General features: G+C 35.5%; 3 protein-coding genes across 3 annotated transcripts; 1 reads left to right on the top strand and 2 right to left on the bottom strand.

The window, feature by feature from the left end:
• Window positions 1–605: 605 nt before the first annotated feature.
• Window positions 606–5166, bottom strand: LOC146139159 (troponin C-like). The gene is made up of 2 exons (XM_083392171.1): window positions 4964–5166; window positions 606–2175 (listed from the first exon to the last, which is right to left on the bottom strand). Exons 1-2 carry the CDS (start codon window positions 5147–5149, stop codon window positions 1858–1860), a joined length of 504 nt encoding a protein of 167 aa, XP_083248297.1. The 5' UTR covers window positions 5150–5166; the 3' UTR covers window positions 606–1857.
• A 6936-nt stretch (window positions 5167–12102) lies between these two features.
• LOC146139160 (uncharacterized) lies at window positions 12103–13774 on the top strand. The gene has a single exon (XM_083391718.1). The coding sequence runs from the start codon at window positions 12103–12105 to the stop codon at window positions 13501–13503; it is 1401 nt and encodes a 466-aa protein (XP_083247844.1). The 3' UTR covers window positions 13504–13774.
• On the bottom strand, window positions 12303–16890 carry LOC146139161 (uncharacterized). Its single transcript, XM_083391721.1, has 3 exons — window positions 16764–16890; window positions 16427–16561; window positions 12303–14109 (listed from the first exon to the last, which is right to left on the bottom strand). The coding sequence occupies exons 1-3, from the start codon at window positions 16888–16890 to the stop codon at window positions 13949–13951; spliced, it is 423 nt and encodes a 140-aa protein (XP_083247847.1). The 3' UTR covers window positions 12303–13948.
• Window positions 16891–19564: the final 2674 nt, after the last annotated feature.

Consider the following 19564-nt stretch of genomic DNA (forward strand, 5'->3'; position numbering starts at 1 on the left):
ATGCCTTAATCCGATTTAAACGATTTTACGACTACACACCGCATTGCATTACCAATGTAAACTACGCTCTGCAATTATGATTTATATTTAATAGGTCGACTTTGAAGTGTACGATTTGACATACATTCGTGTAATAAATCATCTCTTTGTGTTCAACAAGAAAAACATGCGAGACAATAGTTGAAATTTACCCAGTTTAGCCCGTTTGTATCTTCGTAATGTTAGTCCAAACTCAGACCTGCTTATTACTACAGAAACCCGCTGGTCGTAGCTGCTGTCGCAATAAAAGCTAGCAGGTCTAAACCTGTCTGCCGTTATTGGTGCCTTTGTACACACAAACTATACCGCTATTCATAATATGGATTTAAACTTTACAACCGGTGAAATTATAAGTAAATAGACCATTTAAAGGCCACAAAGCAATACAGGCCTTCAATGCTGGTGCGAAGGGTTTTACAAAACACGCCAAAAAAGCTTAAAATTTCACTTTTATTTACGCCAAAATCACGACACAGCGATATTTGTTTCATTGCAGGGTTTGCAACTCAATTTATTAAATAGCAAGAAATAAATAGTTTTTGAACAAACAACAAAGTTTTGTTAGGAGGAGTAGGACCTTAAGAACCTTTGAAAATATATAATAACACAGTATTTTGCAAAAAGGCAGAAGTTCTCAAACTATGGTTTTGAGTGGTTTAGATTGATTTCGTTTTTTTCTGACATTTTCCGAAATGTTAAAAAATCTAGAAAGCCATATGAAGACATACCTCATATAAATGACATTAAAAGTTGTTTTTACTTTTGTCTTATTTTTGTTTTATTCCACGTCACATGCATTCGAACTGATGGTTTCGAAACACCCCAGAAATCAATTGTAAAATTTCTGTAGCCTGGGTGTGTGTAAGATGTAAATTTTTTCTAAGACGCCACAAGAAAAAAAGGTTGCGAAGCACTGTAATAAGAAAAAAGCATTCTATATTTTACAAACTAAGGGTTTCTTGATGTTTGTAAAGCAACTAAAACGACATTTCTCAGCGACGCTACGTTCATTAAAACAGTGGTAAGCCTGTATAAACAGTAAGAGTAATTCTACCAATCGTAAAAGTAAACAAACTAATTGCACATTAGTAGCAAAGCACCTTAATAGTTGGCTATAGACATGGCAAGCATTTGGAAGCGCATATAATATACAGATACAGTCAGAAATGTTTCGCTAGAAGCGATTTTTAACGTAAAAAAATGAACATTTCATATATATACGGTAAGTTATAAATATTTACCGGTTCCAAAACGTATAAGGGTGGCTCTTATAGGCTTTTTTAGGGCCAAATTCGAAATATTTTTTAGGACAGACAAACGAAGACAGAATTTTTTACTTCACCTAAATTAATATTGAACGACTGGCGCTCAAGCCGCGCATATGAGCTCGTAGCAAAATTACTATTTTTCAGCCAAAATTTATAACAAATTTCAAGGGAGAAAAGCGATGTATTGAAGCTAATAATAAAAAAATGATGAAAGTATTTTTTAAACGCCAACATTTCTTTAAAAAAAAAGGTTTACAGGCAACATGAAATATTTAAAACAAATGTTTTGTTTGACCCTTACCCATTTGCTATTTGTCCTAGGCCCATAGTTCATAGGCAGCCGTTTAGTCGTCAGTACTAAAAGAGCTTTGAAAACTGGGAATTTTACGCGCAAACATAAAAAAATCAGAAAAAATCAATAAAGAAAAATAATTTTATTGATTGTTTTTCGTTTACTATGTGTCGTTGATCCTTAGTCCACAACTAACCTTTGAAACCTTAAAAACTTAAAGAGAACCGACAAAAACGGCAACGCCCCGTTTTCGACCAATCAGCACTTAGCAGGAGCGCTCTTTTTCTCCCTACTCCCTCCTTTCTTCTCTTTTTCTCCTGACGGCTGCAACATTGCGACGAAACTCTCGAAACTGATCCTACCATCCCCCTTCTTATCAGCCGCAGCTATCATCTCAACGAGGTCCTCCTCGCTCGTCTTATCTTCTTCTTCTTCGTCCTCCTCGAATCCGGACATCGCCTCCCGAAGATCCGCCAAGGTGATGAATCCGTCTTCATCGCAATCCAGCATCTCAAAGGTCATCCGGAGCGCCTCTTGCTCTGATCCTGTTCCGGAGGCATTTTCGCTCGTCAGAGCCTGTGTAGAAGAATGAATGGGTTAGAGCAGTATTTCTTAATGAGGTGAATGGTTCACCCCAGGGTGAATAAAATTTTTATAGGGTTGAACCAACCAAAAGGGGTGAATTATGGTGAACCGTCAGAAATGGATGATCGCTCTGCAGTAAATCGACTACTGAACTGTTGTTTTGGTGTTGTTTTGGCTTATTGTAATAGTGAATTCGGTTTGAGTGTAAAGTACAAAAATTTGGTGACTGTGTTTTGTGCTTTTGTAGATTTATATTTATGGACTCGAGAAATTGTAGATATGCAATGGTAAAACTTAGCTGGAGTTGATCTTAGCAAAACTCGAAACAACTTAAGTCATTCTGTGCTGTTATATATAAACGAAATAGTTTTATCATATCATGAGACAAGGGTGAATGAAATCTGGAGATAGATGCTACTTTTTACAAGGCGACCCAACATTTTGAAAAAAATTAAACTAATTAAATCTTATAAAGAAGTATAGGTATTATTTTGATCGTTTGGAATAACTCTTTATTCATTTTCAGAATGTTGAAGAATTTATTCATTTTGAAGATGTAACTCTTTTGAGCAATTCAAAACGATAAAAATCGTGCCTACTTCTTCATATATGCTTTGATATTCTTACTACCTCTTACTACAACCTCCAACCATTGTGCTCCAAAGCAAATCTCGCGACTCAAGTCTCTTTCTGGATTTCTGTTTGGGGGGTAAACATTTTAAAGCTGACGTCATAAATTTGCTTTACAGGGGAAATCAGTGTGTGTATAAAGCAGTCCAAAGCAGACCGAAGCGTTTTAGAAAATAATTTCAAGTTATTTTAAGCAGTGGCCTAATGAAACTCAATGCTTGTCATTGACTTGTCCCAACTAATTTCAGCTAGAGATACTCCATATTATTGGATGCGAGGCGACACTCTATGGAGGCGTTTTCGATGGTCAGAGCTTACGCAGGAACAATCGATATGTGAATAAATCAGTATAAGGTTAAGCGTTTAAAACAGTGACCTGTGAGGACATTTATTACTTAGCATTGACTTGTCAAGTTATTCCAACTATAAGGGCGAACAGTTTTACGCAATTATACATTACAGCTATTGAACGAATACCCTGGTCTGCAGAGCCTATACGCTGGAGCCATCGGGAAAAAATGTCAAGTTATTTAAAACAGTGAACTAAGTGCACTCAATGCGTGTTATTGATTTGTCGCAACTAATTCAACTAGGGATACACAATAATATAGGTTTGGAGGCGACCACATATGACAATTGTTGTTATTTTCCTTCCTTTTTGGATTTTTTTTTCCTTTCAAATTTAACTATTTATTAAAAAAATACCTGATTTACTTTTTGTAACTTTAAAATTACGCAATAATCTTATTTAAGTCCTTTAAAGGGCTTTTGATTTTGCTGCGACAGTCTTTTGACTTGTGTTGTTCCAGAGCACATAAACGTTTTAGAAGCTGAAGAACGTTTACGAATACATCTTTGTAAGCCTAACAATAGCGCACAGAACCAACAGCGTGCCACCCTTTTCACACATTTTACGTCGGTCTTTAAAGACGGCAAACATACAGTAGAGCGCATAAAGGGGGACTAGGGCATTTAAATTGGGGCAGGTGTTCTTAAACCGGGGTTCATGGACTATTATTGTTAATAGTATTTTTAGGGGAAGGGGCAAATCACGGCCTAATCTTAATCTTCAAAAATAATTTAAAAAAAAAATAAAAATTTGGAACCGAACTGGGGTCCACGAATTTATTAATATTATTATATATATTTTTTCACATTTAGTTAAATATTTAAAAAATTTAAAAAAACGCAAGAGGTTATTGCTTTATGCGTAAAATGTGAATACCTGTGAACAGTTCTTTTAACAAGACACAATATACAATGATGCTATTGTTCTTTCTCGACTAGCTCCCCTTTGAGCCTGCGTATATCTCAGTTGGTAAAGAATAAAGTTTATAATGTCACTAATCTTCAAATTTTGCGACAATTAAAAAACGTTCAAGCTTTTTTCGGTGGCGACCCAAACACTAATCTTAAGTATAAAATTCTCTTCAGAAAACATTTGTCAGGCTAAAAGTGGACAAAACTAAAAAAAAACTTTAGAACGTGTTAAATGTCGTTACCAAAGCCTCTTCTAGTGAGGTACAGATCCAAGAATTTTGTTTTGAGGTTCAAAACTTTAAAAGAAAACGTCAAAAATTTACTGCACAAGAGCAATCAGTGTGTGTAAGCTGTGTGCGAAGCTGAAGCGTTTTAGAAAGACGGTCAAGGTATTTAAAACAGTGTCCAACGGACACTCAACTTGTCATAAGTAATTTTATCTCTGTTGTAGTGGACATTTTATTATTTGTTGCTATAATTCGACACTCATTTCTAAAAGCAAACTTTACCAAATGGCAATAAAACTAGTAACACGGAGATCTTGCCCATTAACACACCCCTGCTAAATGATTCTATGGCCAAGCGATGTATACAGAAGGATTGGCCATAAGCCAAACGTAACTGAACTGAACTGGACAACCTACCTAACTAAAATGATGTAACGGTCAGAAGCTATTATGAAAGACCGTTAGTATTGTTCCATGGACCTTAAGCTATTCCTGTAAGTTGATTGCCGTCCTGCTGTTATTCAATAAACTCACAGATACGTCTAATACCTTGCTGTGGCTAAGTTGTTGGAACACGCAACCTCAGCGTATAGAGTCTGATTCAATTTTAGCGTATACCAGAATTAGCTTTTACTAACAGTTTTAGCCCAGCACTGTCTTACCCGGACAAGGTCTCTGAAAGCAAAGGCCTCATCTTCCCCGTCTGATTCGTTGGTGCTTGTGCTAGAAAGTCCGACGTTTCGGTGTTGCCGGAACACCTCAGGGTGGTTAGACTGGTGCTCAGCACTGGCCACAGCACTTTCAAGCTGGTGTAGACGAGCCTTGACAGTCGATTTTCGCTGCTCCATTGTCACACGCTGATTTACTAAGCTGCTATCAAAGGCAAACAAAATGTTTGTAAAAAAATGTGCAATAATTACATTGAACCAAAACAATCGATAAGACATACGAGTTTTCACTATTGAATTTCGATGTTCAATTTTGTACCCTCAAGCCAGTTTTATTTACAACACATCAATAAGGCTTGACTAACGCCCTTGATACACGGCCCAAGAACAGGTAAATACCATAATATTATAAGTTTTCCAACGACGCATTCAAGAGTCTTGCAGTAACCTAATATGAATAGTTTATTGTCTAACTAAATAAACGTTTCGCAACATACCTATACCCTGAATCTCATAAAAGACAACGCCAACTTACTAAACTTGTGGCAAGATTTTAAAAAATTGCGTTTTAAAAAGCTGATATCCCTGCTGTCAACTGAATTTAAACAGAGATTGGGCTTATGTCAGTGGTTCTCAAACTGCCTTAGTTGTTATAAAGCTTAGAAAACAACTGCTTTGGTCAACTTTTTACTGATGTTTCAACGTAACAAAAAGCTACGAGCTATTCTTGTTTAGAGGTTGATTACATTGAAATACTGCCACCCGAAGGCTATATGCATGCTCTACTTAAAAAATAAATTTCAGGAATTTGCAGTTTCGTATTTCGGCAAAAGCTAGCCTATAGTATTTGTCATCTATATGTTCTCAGTTTGGATAAAAAGCTGCAATTTACGTAGTTAATTTATAACACGTATTATAAATTAAAAAGTGTCCTATACATGCTGCTGTCACCAATTTGGTTCTAAATCTTTTTTTAGCAAAGGGTGCCTATACGACAAACATAAACTAACGTAAAAATAGTACGTTGTTTCGCAAAAATGTCTCTAAATGTCGTGGGCTTTCTTTTAAACATTTCCTGCCTCACCTGAAAAACTCAGTCTTGAAAAAGCTGGACACGACAACTTAATGGCTCAGTAAACAGCAGCATTCAACTAAATGTTTACCGAGCAAACGTACCGAGACCACCTTTAAAGTTTAAAAAGACTTTGAACTAGATAACTCCTGCTTTCTTGGTCAACGAAGAGTGTTTTTCTGCTAATTATAAACTAATTTGTGAAATGGCGAACTGGCGACATGCTCTAATTTTAGTTCTAATTAAATTTCCGACTTTTAAAATATGCAACTTCGTTCACAAGCGTTTTTGTTTTTTGCAGTCGTAGCACATTTTGAGTCGTGCAGGTAAATCATTGACAACCTACAAGGTGCCTATGGACCAATCTTTGCCATTCGTTTATTTACGGAAAAATTTAAATTTTAGCTAAATTTGCTGCTGACTAAACATAATTTTAAACCAGATTCAACTTTAATTTGTAGTTTTTGCAGGTTCGTAATTTACGTCCAACCAAATTTAGCAAAACTAAAAAGAACTCATTTCAATCTTATTTGAAAGCGCTGAAAAGACTCTAGCAGTCCAGGTTTGCTTTTTAAGCCCGATATCATATTCTCAGCAGCTGGCTACAGTAGCTACAAATTAAGTACACTTCGCCTTTCAGGGCAATTGTGACGTAAACAGAAGTAACGCTCTCTCTCAAAAACCAACTCGGGACAACAATGGCCACTCTATGTTATTGTTCCCGTCCTATATTTCAAAACAGCGGGTTATCTGCTTGGTTTGAAATTGCTCAAGTGCTGAATACCCGGGTCTCCTGTTTATGGCACTTCTGTTTACAAAGCAACTCTTACAGTGGGGCGATTGTACGCACAATTAAGCTGAATGTGGTAAATATTTGAAAAGCGTTATTGAAGGCAAGCAATGGCCACCAACCCTATACCACCGCTAAGCAGCTAATTGAAATCTTACCGTACCTGTTTCGGCGAGTTTACGTTTTCTAGTTTAAAACTGCTGTAGCACCACAAACAACTCATGTATAATTTCACATCTAATGGAATATTTATCGTATTGCGTAACTTCGAATGAGTTGCTGTTTTACGCTCTTTCGCGCTGTTTATTTATGCCACTTTGAATATTGCGTAACGAAAAATCACTGATAACTGCAAAGAGCATGCCACGTGCATGAAATTGCAAGTAACCATTTCTATCCAAAATTCCCGGCCTAGCAAAATGCGCCGTTAAGTGATGATACACATCCGATGACCTATTTAGTTCCCTATGCTTTTTAAGCTGTCTTCGTCATACACGATTTAATGTGAACATTTGGTGTGTAATCACCAGGGTCTTGCGGTCAGGGGAGGCAGGTGAAGCAGTGCCTCACCTGCCAACATCTGGCAAAGCAAAACGTATATTAAAGAGATGGTTATCACAGAACGTATATTATTTACTTATCACAGAATATTATTATTTGAAATATAGTACACATTGCATGTTTTTGGGTGCTTTAATTTGTATGAATTCCTGTAGTCCATACTCCCTCTCCCGCAAATTTTACGGTCCTATACCTAAAGCGTTATTATTTCCAATTTCTGTTGCGTTATTAATATCAAGCGTTCAAAATCGTGGGAATACGCGAATAGAGGCAGTGCCAAGCTGTGCCTCTCTTCAGATCACAAAAGTTCTATGTACTGCATTATGCGTGCCCTTTTCTTTCCCAATTCTCTCCGAAAACATGATGAACGATTTAGCTAGGATTTGAGGCATGCCTCAAATGTGACGTCCCAGCTATGAAACCTTTCTACATTGACTTCTTGCAGTGTAAAGGATTGTTTTTTTTATAAAATTTAACTAAAATGGAGGAAAATTTATACTTTTAATCAATCTAAAGTTTGAGTCATAAATAAAGGCAAATCTGTTTCACATTTAAACGGTTTGCATCAGACGACTGGACAAAAAAATAATACGCAACTTTCAAAGAGATTGGTAAAAAAGTAGTTGATGTGTGACTGTCATAGGCTCATCCAGGGGGACACAGAGGCCATAACCCCCTAAAAATTTATAAATATTGTACTCTTAATAATATTTGTTTTGTAGCGTCATAAGCAGTACCACAAAAGTCGATCACAAGCATGCCAGAACTTCAATTGTCATGCACTGTTACGTCATAAACGATTTAGTTATTATTAAATTCGCTATACTTATTGATGTAGTTTTAGGCTGCTACTTTTTAGCCATTTTGTTTTTGCTCTCTGAATGTTTTTTGAGTATTGCGCTAAAACTCAGTAAGTTGCAGTTGCTGTTTGCTAGCGTATTTATTTGTGTTCGATACACAGTTCATACAATTGCAAAAGCTAAACAACAAAAGTTTAAACTTTTTGCAGCCCCACACCTCCCTAAATGTTTGGCTGGCTACGCTACCGGTGGCTGTGCTTTAAAAAAATCGCCTTTTCTACTTTGCCTGTTTCTTGTTTTCATTTTTCTAATAAACGTGAAAGCATGCCGCTAATTTTTTTATTTTTATTAGTACGATACCGTTTTTGTGATTGTTAAAGAAAAGCGTGACTTGAAAAAATGAGTGCCTCACCATCTAGGAACCTCACCGCACGTCACTGGTAATCACCAGTTTTATATGAGCGTACTTTCTGTAAAGTTAGGCTGTTGTTTAGCTGGATTGTTCTTTAAACATGGATTTAAACGGAACGGCACGTTCGCGCCCGTTGCCAGTTTTCTCACAAACTTATTCGGCAAGCTCACATTCATTAGTAGAATCTTGAAGTGATATTTGGTTGTGTGTCATTTACAAAACGTTACCAGTTAACTCGAATGATTTTTGTTTCAACTGAAGGGTGTAGACTAGAGTTTTTCTCAAAAAATTGATAAATAGAATGAGGCAGCCCTATCGGCATTTTTTATTAGGTAGGTCTGGGTATATTTTATTATTATTTATTGTACTCTTATTAAACATGTGTGTTAAATAGCTTACAAATAGAGCAGAAACATAAAGAGCACCACGATGGAAAAAAATATTCTAAAAAACAGAAATTAAGTATCTTATTTTGACAAAAGATGGCGTCCATTTAACGTTTGCGCATTTAAGGAGTGGCGTGCATTCGTTTCTAAACAAAATGTTAAGCGGGAGAAATCAGCTGTTCACAAGAAAGCAAAACAAACTTTTAAGGTTTTCACACCCACGTGGTTACACATATATCCAGATTTTAAGGATAATTCTAGTTGTGTAGTCGACGAGGTTGGCGCTGGTCTAGAATCCTACCACAACGAAACACCATTTGGGTTAGGGTGCGGGTTAGCGTTTGGGTTAAGGTGGGTCAAGTATTATTATTAAACAAAGAATATAATAATACTTGACCCACCCATACCCGAATGCTAACCCGCACCCTAACTCAAATTTTGTGCGTTGATTTTAGAACTGTGGTAGGATTCTAGACCAGCGCCACGAGGTTTATTATGTAACATTTTTGATTTTGTTGAATTGCAATTGAGCAGCCTAGACAATGTGACCGGCCAGCCTGCATTCTGTGGCAGGTGCACACCCGAGATTTAAAAAAATAATTGAGTTGTGATAGATTGCCAAACTTCAGGTGTGCATAAAACCTTAATTGTTCACCTAAACATCTCAATATTTGGTGCTGTACATCCAAACCAGATTGGAAACTTTGAATATTGCGCGAGGGAGATGTTTTGCAGCTAAAAAAATGCGCGGCTGAAAATAAAATTTCGACTTGAACTTGCGCGACTGAAAATAAACCACCAGGCTACCGAACGTTGTAAGTTGCGACATTATAATAAACTTACAGGTTTACAGCGTTCATAGAATACTTGAAGCACTGAGCAATTTTTGTTTGGTGTGCGGGCGGCGGGCGCAGGTAAATATTTAAAAAGTTGTATAGTGTAGCATTTAATATGCAGATATTGCCTAATTTGACGTCACTATACACGTGAGCGTTGTCCACTGATGCGTGACCAAAACGCCGAACTGTGCGTTTTTAGCGTTCGCAGGGGATGCTATATGATGCATTATGTTATATACGTCTTATAGACTAGCGTTAAAAAATGTTATGCAACTTCAGTATGCTGCGCGGCAATTTTTTGTGCTTGTTGTGGCGCTTGTACCATTTTAGTTGTGCAGGCCTGATTTAAGGTGACACATTTTCGGTCATACACGAGTGATGAGTGAATAAATGTGACGTCAGTATTACAGGAGCCATACTAACGTTTCTATTATGTTATTATACTTCATGTAAATAGTAAAATTTGTTAAAGCCCGTATTTATATTTTAGTAGTATTACTCATTTGTAGGTAATTTAGTTTCATACAGAAGTTTGCGCGGCTGAAGTTTTGTGCGTTTGCTCGAGTCACATTTGCGCGGCTGAACACATTTTATATAAATTGCGCGGCTGTGACCGCGGCTGGAAGTGCTAAAGTGGATTAATCCCCCGCGCAGGCCAAACTTCTGGCCGTAACAATATAAAGGCGTTTTAGTGCGAATTGATAATATGTGGGAGCAAAATTTGTAGAGGTTGTAGTAATCAGCATGTCGGAAATTTATTTGTTGAATTCCCTAATTCCTAGTCTTTTTTTTTCCGTGTATGCTAACGAAATATTCAGCAGTCATATTTGGGTAATTTCATGGAAATGGTTGCCTTCATTGAGTTGTTATTAACATTTTGGTAAATATAAAGTAAGTACTGATTTGCTGTTAAAAATTGTAATAAACGCCATTGTGATAATCCCATGCGAGCTGGACAAATTCCTTAATTCTACAGGCAGCCCTGATTACACAGATAAAACTTTCTGCTGCTTTATATATTACCAGCACCAAAAATTTATGTTTTATTGAAAGCTAGGCGAAAAAGCGCCCACGTCTGGAGAAACAAATTTAAAAATATAAAAAAACAGATAAAAAATTTAATTGTTTTTTACTACAAGCGAAATAAATTTAAAACTGTCAAATAGATGTTGCATTATTTGTGACTAGGTATTTCAAAAAAATAACTTATTTTAATTGCCTACTGAATTTTTCTCCAAAGGAGGCTGTTTAAATATTTCTATAGGCAATTAAACCTATCCAGAATCCTTTCTGAGGAGTAAGGCAAATGACATCAAGAACTTGCAGGTGCACCGTTTAAAGGATTGGGGTTACTGGTTGCAACTAAGGTCGATAGTGTAACCCGCTACTATAATATATGAAAAAATTGGGTGGGCATTTATATTTTTAGGTGCAGGTTTTATCAAATGTTTTAGTTACTCTAGTTCTTTGTATGCACACAAATGTTTCAGTCAGTCTAACAATTTGTTTGTCCATGAAGAGTTCACACTGTAGAAAAAACATTTATATGCAAACAATGTGGAAAAGCATAATGGTTGGAGGTTGTAGTAAGACGTAGTAAGAATATCAAAGCCCATACAGAAGTAGGTTGCATTTTGTGAACGTTTCAAATATTTCTTTATTCATTTTTAACATCGGAAATGTTTGTGGAAAATGCTTCACTCAATCTAGTTCTTTGTATGCACATAAAATAATGCACTCTGGAGAAATATCCTTAAAACTCAAAGATTGTGGAAAATGTGTTAGCCGGTTTAGTAATTTGTATAAACAAAAAAGGGTTCACATTAGATAATTGTATAGGAATAAAATGTTTGTTAGCTAATAAAATTATTCAATTTTGAAAACTTGTACACATATACTTATTTCTATTGCAAGTATTTATATTTGCTGGATAATTCAATTGGTTTATTGTTAGCAAGATATTTTTGTGTTTTTTATATTAACCACAAGTTTTGAAATGTTTGTAGTTAGCTCAAAATTTTTTTAGTTGTTATGCCTTGCTTTACTCTAGTTGATATGCGAGGTGTTTGACTGATTTCATTGCGTTTTAACAAGTTCAAATGTTTATATTTTGCTTTTATGAACTAATTTGGTGGCACCTTTTTAACCGTCTTGTTTAAAGTTTTATTTCTATTAATATGATTTTTTTTACAACATATTGTTTTAATTTCACTTTAGGCACCGTGCTTTCTTACAGCTTTAATAAAAGCCAAATATATAAACAAAATTAAAGTATGTCTGATTTGCAATGGCAGTGGACAAACCAGAATGATGATGTTTCTTCAGATGATGATTCACAATTTTACATTCCAGGTTGGCTTGAGTTTTATCAGATTCACTCTGCAAATGACTTTCTTGATTTTATGGGAAGACAATATTTGTTGAAGCAAAGTGATTTGTTTACTGACAAGGACCCTTACAAAGTAATGCTAGACAACATATTTCAAGAACAAAGTTGTAATATTAAGAAGGAAAAACAAGAAAGGGAAAGTACTCCCCCTGTAAACCTCATAAATCCACCCAAAAATGAAGACTGCAACAAATGTTTAACTTTAGATGAAAACGATGACAATAATATATTTAAACAAATTCACATTAAAGAAAAATTGTTTAAATGTGATGATTGTGGAAAACAATTTTTCAGCTCCAGACTGTTGCGTATACACAAAAGAATTCACACTGGAGAAAAACTTTTTAAGTGTGATCATTGTGAAAAATGTTTCAGCCAATCTAGAAACTTGTATACACACAAAATAATTCACACTGGGGAAAAACCTTTTAAATGTGATGATTGTGGAAAATATTTCAGCCGATCTAGTAATTTGTATGCACATAAAAGAATTCACACCGGAGAAAAACCTTACAAATGTGATGATTGTGGAAAATGTTTTAGTGAGTCTGGTACTTTGCATGCACACAAAAGAATTCACACCGGTGAAAAACATTTTAAATGTGATGATTGTGGAAAATGTTTCAGTCGATCTAATGTCTTGTTTGGACACAAAAAAATTCACAATGGAGAAAAACCTTTTAAATGTGATGATTGTGGAAAATGTTTTACTCAATCTAGCAATTTGTATGCACACAAAAGAATTCACAATGGAAAAAAACCCTTTAAATGTGATGTTTGTGGAAAATGTTTTACTCAATCTAGTAATTTGTATGCACATAAAAGAATTCACACTGGTGAAAAACCTTTTAAATGTGATATTTGTAGAAAATGTTTCTGCAGATCTGATACCTTGTTTCAACACAAAAGAATCCACACTGGAGAAAAACCTTTTAAATGTGATATTTGTGAAAAATGTTTCAGCAGATCTAGTGTCTTGTTTGAACACAAAAGAATTCACAATGGAGAAAAAACCTTTAAATGTGATAATTGTGAAAAATGTTTCACTCATTCTAGTTCTTTGTATGTACACAAAAGAATTCACAATGGAGAAAAACCTTTTCAATGTGATGTTTGTAGAAAATGTTTTCGTCAATCTAGTTCTTTGTATTCACATAAAAGAATTCACACCGGAGAAAAACCCTTTAAATGTGATATTTGTAGAAAATGTTTCAGTCGATCTAGTCATTTGTATGTTCATAAAAAAATTCATTACAAAGACAAATCTTTGAAAAAACTTGTCTAAAAACATAAAATACCTTGGCTCAAATCATTGATTTTATTCTATCTTAGATATTATGTATGAAGGCAATTTCCTGTAATTAAGTGTATTATTTTGCTTATGATTGAAAAAAAAACGCCCATTCACTTAAAGTAATGAGTTTTAATTGAGTAAGTCCTTCTGATTTGATAGTGATGTGTTGTTTAATGTTCATTTTGTTTCAGTTTTTTGTATTACTATGATTTATAGTTACCAGACGAAATACCCGGCGTTGCCTAGCAGGTTAAAGAGTGTATTTACTTGTCACAATAATATGTAGCTGTAGCATTTGTTAATAATATTGCTTAACCTACTCTAACTCAAACAATGTTCGTTGTCGTAAGATTATAGATCAGTGTCCATACCAGTGCCCATCTTGGCTCATTATATTAACATCATTAGACCTATAACCGTGAAAACACCGACACAACTAGTAGGCGGTTATTTGCTTCTCCGCGATGACCGCCAGTACACCTCCGACTACGTATATTGGAACTGCAGCAATGGAAAGTACAAGGCTGTATCCTGCTTCGGTCTGTGAAGCGTCGATTTTAACACCGAAAACGCACACGATCGCAAAAAGTTCGAGTGCTGCAAGAAAAATAAGCTTGGGTTAATGCAGGGAAAGTAGCAAAGGAAACTTAAATTTAAAAGACAAAATACGGGAAATAAACTGCGTTTATTTATTTATTTTTTTAGTTTAAACTAAAGGGACTTTCTGTATTTTACATACCGGCAATAAAAATATTATGTTAATATTTCTTACTTAAAATTAAATATGAATCCTACTTACTATGTTTATCGTAACATATTTTATTAAGATTTTGAAGATTTGGGGAGTTTTTTTTAATATTTTTGTTCGGGCAAATATTATTGATGGAAGTAAATCACTGTGGAATGACTGAAACAAAATGAGCGCGGCTTACAGAGCACGTAAAGCAGGGGCAGGCAACCTTTTTAACACAAGGGCCAGTTAGGAAATTTAATGCTTATAGGAGGGCCGCAAATAAAATAAACACTAATTGATATTTTCAGCTTTTACTAGAAAAACACAAGTACAAGCGAATATGAAATATCATAGCAGACACACATGTGGATGTTCAAATAGAAGTTTAGTGAGAAGGCTGATATTTTGAACCAACTTGTCAATGTTTGGTTCCAGGCCAGATGTGCATAGACGCAAACTATTTAACAGCAATAAATTAAAACCAGCTGTTAAACATAACATCTCAGTCAATATGCGCGGCAAAAGTTGTAGCAGACAATTAAGTGTAATTGTTGCAAACAATTCTTTATCATACCAACGTGACGCAAGTAAAATTTTATGAATAAAGATTGTTTTGTAATAGATGCTTCACATTCGAGTTCAACAACTGCATTAGTGTAGAGGTAGCCTATGGGTTACATTGCACTTTTAAACAGGAAACTGAAAGAGCAAAAGTTCCAACATTGGTGCACACAAAATAACCTTATTTTAGGAAAAATATCTGGAAGAAGGCGAAGGGCCGCACGTTGCCCGCCCCTGACGTAAAACATTTGCATTCTAGCACAAGAATGGGCGCAGTACTATTAAATCGCAGTGTACGAAATTAGCTAATGACAAGGCGAGAAACACTAATTAACATTTCACAACATGAACTAAGGTTAATGTAAGAATTAGGGCTGCAAAAATAAATTAGTTAAAGCAAATAAATATTAGCTGTACAGATAAAATAATATCAAATGTGGGATATGTCTACAGTTTTTTTACCGTCCTACAAATGTATAAAAAATATGAATAACAATTAAAGCAGTTATATTGCTTTGAAACAAACTACTTCTTGTAAAAGTTGAGACTGAATAATATCAGATGGAAAGTTCACGGTTTTTTTATCATTTTTCGATTGAACATGAAACCATTTGATACGTCCTATGTCAGTGGTTCTCAACCTTTTTGTACCGGTGACCCCTTTTTGATGCTTTCAAATGGTCGCGGACCCCTAAAATATTTCTGGTGTGATATCTGCGTTTAGTTCTTTTTAGTAAATCAGTATGTCTGTCTAGTGCACCTTGTGTTGAGTAAAGTAACACACAACACCAATTTACTTTATGACACTTTTAAGTGATTTCTGCTGCTGCATCGCCGAAGCAAGTCTTAAAATGCGTGGTAGTGTTTTTGACAATGCTAGACATGATCTTTGAGAATGATAGCATAAATCAAAATCCAGTACATATGAACTGTTGTGATTCTGCCTTCCATTTTGCAATCTATTGTTACATCACAATGGAAGTGTTTTGTCACACTCGATGCGATTTACAACATGTTACACTGTGATTTTATCACTTAGCAAGATTGTGATTAAGCATGTTACCAAGCGTTAGTTATTTTTAGCGTTAATTAAATTAATAATGGTATATTTATAAGTTTTTGTGGACCCCCGCTTGAGAACCACTGTCCTATGTAGACTAGCGGCCTGAATCTGTGCTATTATATCGCGTGTTCTATTGAGCAATATTAACAAGTTAAGGACAGGTATTTTAGCGGCCTGCTTCTTTGGTATCTGTACTGCAATGCAAAATTTTGTCTTCTTCATTAATTTGATAGCACCCTAGTATCGGACAAGTATCGATGCTAACACAAGTAATGACACGATCAGATATTATCGCACATTCAAAAAAGGAAATAAACTAGATAAAATGCTGGATAGAACTCACATAAAATACAATAACATACTAAAAGTAAAAATAAACGGGAAACAGAATAATATTTATTCAATTGCAGGCAAAACCATTGATGTAAATTCAAGGAACGCATATAATGTAATATGGTTCCACAGAAATTTGAAATAACTGTTTTGACGTTTTGTTTTGTGGTAAGGAACCGTACCTGCACTGAAATTTACAAATAAAATGAATGGATTGCATTTACCTGACAGAATTACAAGCGCGGCGGCGATTTTCAGTGACAACTTGTTCTTTTTGAAGCCTCCATAAGCAAGAGCAATAAGACCGGCTGTTCCCATGAAGAGATTAACCAATCCCAGGATCATGTACTTTGCAAAACCTTAAAAAGTAAGAAAATGCTGTTTTTGCGCAACAGACATCCGAGGATTCGTCTGGAACGTTACTACTGTACCCCTGACCTTACGCTATTCATGTAAGTGGATTACCGTTCTGTTGTTATTCAACAAACATAAACAACATATCTACAAATGACCTGTAGTTACAACAATATACCAAGCGGTTACAGCAGGTATTACTCTTACCTGGGGTTGAAAACAGTCCGATATGTTTATGACCAGAAGTAACCCAGTACGGAGAACATACTGCTACAAAAGCAAGCAAAAGGCCTATTGAGCAGCAAATACCAGACACAATCAGTTTCGCATCCATTTCAACTTATTACAGCCTAATGTTTCGTTGCAAATGATGTGTGTATGTCGGGCTCACGTTTTTATGCTTTGGGAAAACCGATAAATTACGTCCCTGCTGTCACGATCCAAAGAAACGTCTAGTTTCGGTGTGACGTCATTAAAACAGATGGAAGACAACTTGTATTTTTACCAGCTTTTCCAATTCAGAGTAAAAAAGCAAACGTGCTTATTGATTTTTCGCAATGTGTATAATAAAATTAAAATATTGACAAATTTTTTTATTTTTTTTATTTGAAGCATTGCGTAATAGAAGTTATGTGACTGTTTCATAATCACTCGTAGGCTACATCAAGATTGTTGCGAACTGCGTTTTAAAACGGTACTTTACCATTTTGTAAATTTCATAAATAGATTTTTAAATGTTGATTTAACACAGCATTTGTTTTTTAAACAATTTAAATACACCAAATTTAAACTGTTATTTTTTTAACAAAAAACAATTTTTGTAAAATTAATAAGTTACACTTTTTGTTGTCGCGTCGATAACAACTGCTCCACGGCTAAAGTAAAACCACTGCAATTTCAACCAAGTTAGGTAACTATGCTATGTAGGAGATCCAAAAAGCTGGTGAGTGATAAACGTGACCCAAAGCATCTGATGTATTTTGGCACCACAAGCCTAAACTGATTCGAGCCACTCGTGTTTTTATTACCTCGAAACTTGGTTGAAAACACACGCAGTGGATTCTTTTGTTCTGTTTTGGTTAATCATTGTTGTAAGCAGAGTTTAAATTCTCCCTACTCCGTTAAACAATTAACCCGAGTCCGACTCCTGGCAAATGTACGATTTCGTCGAGTCCCGAGTCCGACTGTGACTCTACAGCCTGTATTTCACCCATTCACGTTACTAAAATAAGATTATTATTCAGCAATCCACTCATAGGAGTGTCATATTACTCATCGCCTTCAATACATGGTTGAAAAATATCCAACCATATGCTATTCCAGCTTTACTATTTACAGTTTGCAGCCCTATCAGCTTAGCAATTTGACATGCGCATGCGCACGTCCGACTCTAGCCAAATAAACCGACTACGTTGTTTCCCAAGTCCGACTGCGGCACCTTAACCCTGGGGTGAAGTGATATTTTTGTTTTGTGCCATTTACAACTGTTACCAGTTAACTTGAATGATTTTTGATTCAATTGAGCGTTTAGAGCTTTTTCTCAACAGGAATGGTAAATAGAATGAGGCAGCCCTATTGCTTTTTTATTAGGTAGGTGGGGTACTTTGATGCCAAAATACAGAAACTTAACTGTGCACAATGTAGAAACCCATTTCGCGATTTATTGCACTCTTATAAAACATGTGCGTTACTAATAGAGCAGCAAAATAGTGTTTAATTCAAAATATCTCGTGGCTTCCGGAAGCATTAGAAAGAGCACCACGATTGGAAAAACACTATTCTGAGAAAACAGAAATTAATTATCGTTTTTGACAAAAGATGGCGTCTATTTAACGTTTGCGCATTTAACGCGTGGCGTGCATTTGTGTGTAAACAAAATTTTTAGCGGGAGAAATCAGCTGTTCACAAGAAAGCAAAACAAACTTTTAAGGTTTTTTACACCCACGTGGTTACACATATATCCAGATTTTAAGGACACATCCTAGTTATGTAGTCGACGAGGTTTATTATGTAACATTTTTGATTTTGTTGAATTGCAATTGAGCAGCTTAGACAATGTGACCGGCCAGTCTGTATTCTGTGGCAGGTGCACACCCGAGATTTTTTTAAAGCAATTTGTGCGCACACTTAAATTGGTAACTTGCACCTAAACTTAATAGAAAGGTTGAGTTGTGCTAGATTCCCGAACTTAAGGTGCACATAAAACTATGATTGTACACCTGCACACATCAAAATTGGTCTGGAATCCTACCACATTTATTTTAACACAAACGAGTTATCTAACCTAGAATTGTAAGGAAGGCATAAATATGTAAGAATAACTGTAATAATATTCATGACCCACCCTAACCCATTTTTAAACTCACACCGTAATCAAAATATTTTTAGCAATATAAACCCCTTGACGAAAATGTGGTAGGATTCTAGACCAGCGCCAAACTTGGTACTGTACACCAAAGATCGTGTGCGAAGTGCCATGAAATGCAGACTGGTTGACCGGGTCAAACTCAGGTCATTCTGTGAACAGCTTGTCCAGCTGAATTGCTAAAGCTATCATTTTTTTCCGCCGCATGTTGTAAATTTGTTCGTTTTTTCTTGTCGTCGTTAACAAAGTATCAACGATCAACACCTGGCCAATGTAGGATATTTATGAACCAGCAAAAATTGTTAAAATCAGTGGTTCATTTCGTGGAGATGGGTGCCATAATTGAGTTCGGGCGAGCTGGGCAAATTCCTTAGTTTTACAGACAGCCCTGATCATACAAATAAAAACTTTCTGTCGCCTTATATATTACTAGCACCAATTTATTTTTATCTAATGTGAGGCCAAAAAGCGTGCCTAAAGAAACAAACTGAAAAATATAAAAACAGATTAAAACAAGGAATTACATTATTCATGTCGAGGTATTTCTTTAAAAAAAGAAAAAGTTACCTATTTTTAATATAATACTGATTTTTTTCAAAGAAAGCTGTTTAAATATATCTATAGGCAAATAAAAACCTATTCA

Source organism: Ascidiella aspersa, chromosome 6 (assembly GCF_963924565.1).
Source record: "Ascidiella aspersa chromosome 6, kaAscAspe10.2, whole genome shotgun sequence".
NCBI lineage: Eukaryota > Metazoa > Chordata > Ascidiacea > Phlebobranchia > Ascidiidae > Ascidiella > Ascidiella aspersa.